The sequence below is a fragment of the Quercus lobata genome, chromosome 7 (genome assembly GCF_001633185.2).
Source record: "Quercus lobata isolate SW786 chromosome 7, ValleyOak3.0 Primary Assembly, whole genome shotgun sequence".
NCBI classification, from domain to species: domain Eukaryota; kingdom Viridiplantae; phylum Streptophyta; class Magnoliopsida; order Fagales; family Fagaceae; genus Quercus; species Quercus lobata.
Genome location: NC_044910.1, coordinates 30,698,455 through 30,708,418, shown reverse-complemented (window position 1 = coordinate 30,708,418; position 9,964 = coordinate 30,698,455). Strand labels below are relative to the sequence as shown.

At 33.0% G+C, this 9,964-nt stretch overlaps 1 protein-coding gene across 1 annotated transcript; it reads left to right on the top strand.

The window, feature by feature from the left end:
- Nucleotides 1-8,528: 8,528 nt before the first annotated feature.
- Nucleotides 8,529-9,606, top strand: LOC115952218 (protein LURP-one-related 5-like). Its single transcript, XM_031069297.1, has 2 exons — nt 8,529-8,920; nt 9,130-9,606. Exons 1-2 carry the CDS (start codon nt 8,615-8,617, stop codon nt 9,580-9,582), a joined length of 759 nt encoding a protein of 252 aa, XP_030925157.1. The 5' UTR covers nt 8,529-8,614; the 3' UTR covers nt 9,583-9,606.
- Nucleotides 9,607-9,964: the final 358 nt, after the last annotated feature.

Genomic DNA, 9,964 nt, shown 5'->3' with positions numbered 1-9,964 from the left:
TTAATTGTCTAAGGTAGTTTCATGAAATTGATTGATTTTAGGCAAAACAAAACTAGTGAATTAGTTTGCAGGGAATATTAAGCATTTAATGCGCCCGGAGTCTACAATAAATCAAAGAATTATACAGAACTAAACACTTTTCTAGATGAGTAAATCAATTAAAAACATAATAACATAAGCATTCAAACCAATAAATAATTGTTAAGAATATACTAATAAACGGTTGGGTTTCACCATTTGCCATAGCAAGGCTTCTAGCAAGCCATAACATAAATAAAACTCTAAAAACTGTGAAGAAACTTTAAGAAAACCTAAATTATGTTCTACAGAAGCTCTCCCCTAAATTTTGCCCTAAAGAGCCTTTAAATAGGTTAAGGAATCTTATTACAAGTTGAATTCCCGTTTGGAGAAAATCTCAGGTTTTTAGGCTTCACTTAACCGACGTTTTTGGCCCATTTAACTTCATAATTCGGAATTTTGGTAAACTACAAAGTTGTAACCCTTTAAGTTAAATTTCCATACCAACTTTAATCATATCCATTGGACATCTGAGCCGAAAGTTATGCTCCAACTACTAACTAGTGCGGAGGCTAGAATCCTAATCCGAATTGGACTTGGATTTGGTGCAAGTTTCCTTTGATTCCTTGCTCCAATTGAACTTGAATTTGATTGGGTTGGCCTTCTTTGACTTCATCATGACCCTTGTAAAAATAAAGTCCATTAGCTTTTTTCTTTCCACAAATCCACTTATTTAATTTCATTATCCTACAAAAGACATTCACGCATTAAAATTCAATTAAGCACAAAATTGATTATTTAGCATTATTCCAAAAACCAACTATAAAATGCATGAATTAACTCAAAATAAGTATGATAAGGCTTTCTAATAATGACATGAATATACAAAATTAAGCTATTATCACACTCCCCAACCAACTCATTGCTAGTCCCTAGCAATTTAAGCGACTCGAGATAAAGAAACAAAATAACAAAAAATTATTATTTTAGTAGAAATAGTTAATCAAAGGTCAAAACACTAACAATCACCAAAGATATTCCACATGCCATCAATACTCAGTGTGTGAATAGTTTAGCCAACACAAACACAATCTTAGTCTTAAGATAAAACATGGCTTGAATTTCTATCCAAAGTTTTGCTTCAACTCAAATCTCATAGTTGTTAACACTCAACAAATAAAATCACTCCGAAAAGGTTGTAACACTCTCCAACATATGTGAGCAGAATAATGTAGAACAAAGACTAATATCTCACATATAAATAAGATGAAGAATGGTGAAGCAAAATAAAGGACATTTATAGTCTCATGAAAGGATGCCAAACACTAAGAATATTACGCCAAACACTAATAATATTACACCACACACATTGATTAGTCATGTCAAGATCCAAACAATACCTTCCTTAAGATCAAATAGGACTTTTATTGGGACGTAATGTAGGGTAAAGATGAGGAATTTAGAACAAAGATTATAGGTAAAAATAAAAAGTATTCCCAAGAATAATTAGAGAGACAATTTTTTTTTGTACTCTGGTTATGTAATGTCTTATAAACCCGGTTTAAAACAATATTATTATTTTCGTATGTGTTCTAATAAGTATTACTGTTTACTAAAAAAAAAGGATGTTTATTCTACATTGGTTGTGTGTGTCTAGTATCCGTTATTTATAACCCCAGTCTACAACTCCAAAAGGGCCTAAACTTTGTAAAATACAAAGGTTAGGCCCTTTTGGAGTTGTACTCTGGTTAGATATTAGAATTTAGAAATATTGTGCAAGACCAAACCCAAATAAAAGTGAGCCCAATTCAACCAACTGCCAAAATGTTGTGCCCTTTGCCAAAAAAGTACATGTCTTGGTTTTGTACCCTTTGGTTGTCAATATAAAGGAACAAGGGCTCATTTGTACAACTATTGAATAGATTACTAATGTGTGATGTTGTGAGCAATACACAAAGTAACATTCTCTTCTATTTCATTAGAGCATTTAGGCTATGGATACTATGTGTTTTCTTCTTGTAACAAACACCATCATTTAAGTCTCAATTCATGAGAGATATTGATTTCATTTTTCAACTACATCAGTTGCAGGTGGATGCTAAAAATGTTTGGGTCATATCCTCGTAGTCATTATCATGATTATTATTATTACTAGCCTATGCCTTGCTCATAACATGTATTCATTTACCTTGTGATAAAAGTGATCTCTTTTGTATTTATTTATAACATTTTTTTGGATATCTAATATTTTGGATAATGGAGAAATGCTATTTAATTATAGTGGATATGTATTATCCATTAATCATTAATGCAATGTAAGCGACTTGTTGTCTCTAAGAACCTAAATTCAAATCCTCTCTCCCAACTTATTATGGTGCAATAAAGACCATATAGATTCCCTATTGATATTAATAATTAGTGCACCATCTTTTTTTCTTTTTCTTTTTTTATTTAAAAAACCTTAGAAATGAATGCATGCACTTCATTTAACACATGACAATAGATTAATATTTTTCCATAAAAGAAAACACTATTATTTTAATATTTTTTTCCGAATAGAAAAAGAATACTAAATAATAATTAAAATTTTCGATGTGGTAGAAGGCTAAATATGAAAAGTATTATATTTTCTTCTCTAGAAATAGGTAGCATGGAAAAACCTTAGATTATTACTGTTTGGAATAAAATGTGTGGAACTAAATTATTAGTTAAGAACTTGCAATAACATCTATTAGAGACACCTTTTATTTTGAAGATTTATTATCCCATTTGTTAGTTTATATACTTTGCATTTACACAAATATAAGGCATTTATTGAGCACAATACCATTATTTATTTTGAAAATTTTCTACAATATATATCATTTGAAAAATAAATGTAGTCTTCGATGTTGGATCACTTACTAGCTTTGATTCATTTAGAAAATATGATTAGGGGAACTATAGGCAGAGCAATTCTTTCTCAAAAAAAAAAAAAAAAAAAGGCGGAGCAATTAGGCATAAATTGATATTGGCTCCTCAAAATTTGGTAACTTCAAATTCATTAATGACCAGCTATGAATAGTTTTTTGGATTATACACCCACCATCCCAAATTTTAAATCAAACTAATCAATTAACACAAATAGTACATGGGAGAAAATTGAGTAATTTGGGCCCTAGAGGATTGACAAGGGGAATTACAAGTTTTCTAATATATATATCCTCCCAAGTGGTTGCCAAATATTTTTATTAAATGTTAGATATTAAGGAGATAAAAAAAATAAAAAACTGAACGCAAATAAATAATAAAAATTAAATAAGTCATTAAAGAGTTTGTTTGAGTGGAAGGTTAATTGCTTAAATAATTAGTTGGAAGGTTATATGAATCAACTAATTCATTAAAATCTTTACTTAAGTGGAAGGTTAAATGAATTAATACATTAAAACCTTCCAAAAAGAGTGGCATGTGGTTCCAATTAAAAGATGAGGTGAAAGATAAAATGAAAGAATTTTCAAAGAATATATCACATGATAGAATCTCATGTTTTCATACAAAATAAAATTTAATTAATGTTAAGGAAATAAAATTATTATTATTATTAGAGTTTCAACCTATGGTGTCTGCTTCTGATGATTGTGCTCTATATCATCAGACCAAGACACCAATCGAAATTTTGCTAATTAAGCTAATTGAAATCCACTATTTATTGTTGAATATAAATAATAGTAAGAACTAAATAATTAACTTACTAAAATCTACTTTCTCAAAAAAAAACTTACTAAAATCTTTGTATAGGTGGCAGGTTAAAATAAATGAATTAATCCAATAAAATCTTTTCTTAAATGGAAGGTAATTACTTAGGTTGAGGGTTAAATGAATTAAATAATTACAAAAATTCCTTAAAACTAAGGAAGCAAAAATATCCATTAATTGCCCCACTTCCCTATTAAATCTCTTCTCCACTTATCCTATTCTATATAAACACTCATATCTCTCTGTCTCTCTCTCTCACTCTCTTTGTATGTCCACGAGTAAACGTGTGTGCATGCTTGTGCGTTCATCTATAAGCCATGGACAGCATCACAATTAACAAGAAGTTATTAGTGTCACTATTATTCTTCGTTCAGTTCATCATCGTCATTACTCCAGGTAAGTTTAATTTAGTTGTGATGTCTTAGCTAGCAAGGCTCCAATTCAATATCTCTCTCTTGCATGTTAATTAGTTGTGTGATATCTGATCAAGCGAGTCTCCAATTCAATCTCTCTTGAGTTGAGTACCTTGTCATTGTAAATTATAAAATAAAATTAACCACACACATAGAGTAAATTAACGTGAATTATTATTAAATATTTACGTGGCTGCTGTTGCAGGATCCCATTCCGAGCTGATGCCAGTTGAGACATCAACCGAAACACTGTGGCCCATAGGTCCAATTAAGTACCTAACGACGTTCGAGGCTGTTGCAAACTCTCAATCTCATGAAGATGCTCTACGTCGGAGGCTAGCACCAGCACCCTTTCAGACGTGTAGCCAATGCACCTGCTGCAGTGGTCCTAACAACCAAACCTGCACCACCAAGCCTTGCTGCTATGGCATCAAATGCAACCTTCCTGGCAAGCCTTTCGGAACTTGTGCTTTTGTACCAAAGAAATGTGACTGTAACCCTTGTAATTAAACCTTTTCGTACGTCTTCAGCCGAACCAAATTAAAAATAAATACTCCCTCTCTTTTGCATTTACATCTTCTATATATGTAAGTGCCGACACAGACAAACTATTTTAAAGAGTACTCACTGTACAACTACAATATTTTAAGGTGCTATTGCTAAATATCATCGCCCCAGCTGGTATACTTGTACTGTATTAATTTCTATAATAAATAAGAACGAAGATGAATACTAGTTTGCTGTCTGCCTGTCATGCGCACGATCATCTATTACATTGTCATCTTTCCTTTCTATTTATGTGTTTAAACTGTTTACTAAAATCACTATTAGACCTTTGGAGTTTGAATAAGTTGTTCCCATTACTTTATAGATCAATTGACATATAGCTTTATGCTCTATAGCAATTCCCATGGTATTGTATTTTTTGTTATACTATGTAACTACAGTTCACTTGCAGATATATATGTTTGCATCTCGTGCAATATTATGAGGCAAACTCTTGTTTTCTAATTAAATGTATTTTGAAAGTAGAAGCCAGTCACAAATAAAACATGCTATATATATTTGTATTCTTTTTTTTTTTTTTTTTTAATGTTATGTTTACTAATTATGGTTCAGTATTTGGGCTATTTCGGTCCAATTCGATCTAATTTGGTTCAATTTAGTCATTTTGGTCCATTGTGATTGGGGAAATTACAGCTTGTGATTTGTGTAGCCTGACCTGTGAAAGAAGCACCCTTAGCCCTCTCGACCGAGGCTTGACACTTGTAGCTTCCTTTATTAATGGACCCAAATCAACCACAACAGTTGACTTCCTTATTGATGACATAACTATAGATCTATAAATATCTATCTCAAAGTCGGTCGATATGAACAACCCTCTTTTAAGGGGAGTGCATGTCAATCATAAGTGCATTTATCTCATATCAATTGTATTAAAAGTGATTAAACATGTTCCAGTATTTGCCTGCAATTTCAGGATTGTAGCCTTGGCATGTCCCCTAGATTGATTTGAAGGGAGGATCTACAAACATGCCTATCACTTGATTTTAGGGGAAACTCTTGCCAAAATTCACCAATTCTCTATCATATAAATAGCTTATTATCCCCCTCGATTTCAATGAAGGTATGTACCCTGAGAGCAATGTTTTATCCTCTCAAATAAATAGTGGATTTCATCATGAATTTAATTGATGAAATCTATTATTAATAGTTCCATCATAAAAATTACTATTACTGAAATCAAAAAATTACTTTTATGTAATTGGGACGAGTAAATTGCTTTATAGTTTATAAGTAACATCCTTTATTTGCCAAAGAAAATTGTTTGTCTACAAGAAGGTACATAAGCTTTGAAGCAGCTTTTGCTCTGTCACGCTACGTACATCTGGCGTGTCTAATGGAAAATTCAAGAACTGATTGGAAAGTAACCAAGTCTCGTAAGCTACTCACTATCACAAGATAGTGCGTACAAATTAAACAATGTTCTTTTTCAGCCACACTGTCTAGGCATGTTTTTTTGCCTTTCGGTTTTTCATGACGTTAGATTGTTCGCAGACGTTGTCCAGCAATAGATTATTATAGGATATATAGTGCTTTTTAGTCAAAGAACAACTTAGCTTAATTTGTAGTAAATTAGTTATAAACGTGTTCTACTCCTCATCTTTGGAAATATTAAAAAGAAAAAAGTTTGGATGTGAAACTGTCTAATTCTGCTTATCCAAAGTGTGTGGTATAAAGAATTAATCCCCCCCCAAAAAAAAAAAAAAAAAAAAAAAAAAAAAAAAAAAAAAGAAAAGAAGAAGAAGAAGGAGAAGGAGAAGATAAGAAAGCCACTATTAGTGAAGACTATTATCATATGTTAGAACACAAATAGAAAGAAGTTTATCACCTATAGTAGTTTTCTTTAAGAATTTATTTACCTGGCTGTGACTGGAAAAATACCTTAGTTTATTTCATAGGGATACAGGATGATGACCTGGGAGGGCGGTATTCTTTTCTTGAAGAAAATAAATTCCGCATTTAAGTTCAAACAAGTGATTCGTAAGTGCTTTCATGACTCAAATCTAGGTGCACTAAACCAAGTTGCTTAATTAACTAATTGTTACGCCAATATTGTATTGGTACTAAATTAGTGTGCAGATTGTTAATATAAGCATAAACCATCCTCCAGTTGACTAAATCTATCTGTCATTCCAATCTTTATCACCCCTTATTGTACTCGAGCTATAGGCATTTCTTATTGTTTTTGTGTTAAGGAATATTAATTGGATTTCAGAATCATGACTGGCAGCAAGAAAACAAGAAATCACCTTGGCTCCAACCAAAACCCCACATATAGATCTGCCCCGCTTTGAATACTACGCACTACACGTCGAGAGCAATTTGAATTAAGTTGGTATAGAATATCTCCACTAGAAATATAGAAACAAGTAAAGAGAGAACCAAATTTTCAGTATGGAGACAAATGTGTCACATGGAGTTTGAATAAGAGCAACTTTACTAGCTAGCTAGCCTGCTGATTGCTTGAAATCACTAATCAAACAATGAGTCTACCCGAAATCCATTTCAGATACTTCCTAATTAATATATATCCTAGTCAGGGACGGAGCCAGGACTAGGAGTACTTAGGGGGGCGACTCTGCTGCTAGCTATGTGCGGTGGCTTTGGTCTTTGAGTCTACTATTTTACTACTAAGAATTTTTGTTTAAAATTTTTTAAATGACCAAGTTGCTTGATTTTGGTAAAATAGATTGATTGGGCTTAACTTTTTTAGTTTTATTATTGGTGATTTTTGTTATTGGGCTAATTTTTTTGGGCTTATATATTTTGTTTTAGATTTAATCTATTAATTTTTTATATCCTTTAAAAGGTGAAAAATGCTAAAACTGCAAAATTTTTACAAATTGCTAATGTGGTGAGTAGATATTAATAAGTAAAAAGTGATGCAAGTGTACGAACCAATAAAAATTTGTTACCTCAATAGTTTGTATAAACATTATAAAAATGTTTGTAGTTAAACATTACTTTCAAAAGAATTGATGGCATTATTAAGGGGCAAACCGTAAAATGATGATCCTAGTCCTAGCTAATTATAAAGATGTTATGGCCGGATAATCATCATTTGTAAAAAGCAGCACACGCGCGCGACAGTTCGGCCCACACCGTAAAAACAAGACTTTATTAATCATCGATGTTCACTAATGTACTCACAGTGACGAAAAAGTAAAATGATGATTCTGCTTAATTCTTCAACCGTGCACTTTTATGTGTGCCGCCAAGATAGAACATTATAATCATACGAGATAAAGGGGTGCAACAACTTTAACAAATTAATTAAACACAAACTTAATTAGCTATACTGCTACTGTAATATACTTGTTAGCGAATACTACTATGGCACTAACCGTGTTTAATAAATAAATTGGTGATGTTGAGAATCAATAACAACATATTAATTAACTGTTTTTTTGATGATCAACATAATAATTAACTTAGTTGTTTTGAAAATGTTGTATCTAATATAATAATAAAAAAGGAGCTTGATGAGGTATTCTATAAATTAAGGTAGTACGAAAATAGAGTAGATGGAGAAAAGAAGCAGCAGACGTACGTCATGGATGGTGGAATAAAGCTGGGGGGGAAAGGGACCTACGTAATTAGTATTAGTGTTAGCCACTAAGCAAGACAAACGTCGGAGACTAAGGTGAAAAGCTCTCTCTTTCCACGTACTTCAGACCAACCAAATTTCCACTAATAAGGACAATTTTAATGTCCAAAATTCACCTTCCTAGCAACGGGAGCGAACGTGGTTTTGGAATTAAGTTTTAAGAATCCAATGCATTGTCACTCTCATTCTCCACATTAACCCATCTTCAATAATCATATTCTCTCTCTCTCTCTCTCTCTCTCTCTCTCTCTTCTAGTAGCTATAGAAAGAAAGAACCATGTCAAGAATTCATCCTGCTTATCAGAATAGAAGCCATGATGATACGTTAACTTTGGAGGAAAGGAGCGAAGAAGATACCGATCAGCTTCAGCTACAACTAGTACGTCCTTCAGTGCTCACCGTGTGGAAGCGATCTAGCATGACTTTCCAGGGGACTGACGGATTCACCGTTTTTGACCACCATGGAAGACTGGCTTTTCGAGTTGACAACTATTCCAGGAAAACCTCTTGCAATATAATTAAAGGAGGAGGTCTCGTCCTCATGGACGGAGCTGGGAATGCTTTGCTAACTCTCAAACCCCAGGTATATTATACATCCATCAATGGATCTCTCGTGTGTTGTATTTGTATATAGCCTGCTCAACTACTCCTATACTTGACTGTTACTGTTATAGATATTATATCATGATGATAGATCGTATATAATCACCACTACTATATGTGTGTAAGCTCTGCTATATATATAAAATCATATCATATAAAATATAAATGTATTGCATCGTACATGAACAGGTATTAAGCATGCAATACCAGTGGAATGCATATAGAGGAGAAGATAAAATGGGAAAAAGGGTGACTAGTACTACTTCAAAGGTATTCTCGATGAGAAATGGATCAACGCTTTTCCACAGTAGCAAAGACGAGGCAATAGTGATGATGATGGGATCATCATCATCATCAGGACCTAGTACTAATGATATTAATACTGATCATCATCATAAGACACCAGATTTCAGGATCGAGGGATGTTTTAGGAGGCGAAATTGCAAAATAATAAAGTGTAGCAGTGGAGAAATGGTGGCAAGGATTGCTAGGAAGAGAGTGAACAACAGGAGGATATTGCTTGGAGATGACGTTTTCAGCCTAGCAGTACAACCTGGCTTCGACCCTCAGCTTATTATGGCCTTTGTAATTATCTTGGACCGCATTTGCAGTAAGCCATTTGCCCCGGTCTTGTGTTCCTAATTAAAAAATAAAATTCTAGTGTATATGTATATTCATTTCTACACACCAAATACTGTCTGACAAAACACAATACACCATACACAAAATCTCATGCGTTCTGTGTTTACTGTTCAGTCCTTCTCCTTCAAGAAAAAAGTCATCTCGGCCGGGTATTTCTTTTTTTTTTTTTTCTTTTTTTTTTAATATAATCCAGCTTAATTCCAAACAGACATGTATTTTGAATAACATTAATGTTCTGTTTGAATTGAGGGAGAGGGAGAGAGAGTAGAGTAGAGTAAAGTAGATTTAGCACAAAATTAGCTTATTTTTAGCCAACTCTGCTCTACTCCCCTCCACCCCTCCTTCTTCCCCCCTTCATCCAAACAGGCCTTAATGAATTGAG

What these genes read in the sequence shown, in the direction of transcription:
- LOC115952218 (XM_031069297.1), top strand. Translation starts at nt 8,615, where the DNA reads ATGTCAAGAATTCATCCTGCTTATCAGAATAGAAGCCATGATGATACG. An exon ending in TGCTAACTCTCAAACCCCAG is followed by an intron (nt 8,921 to 9,129) that starts GTATATTATACA and finishes GTACATGAACAG; the next exon opens with GTATTAAGCATGCAATACCA.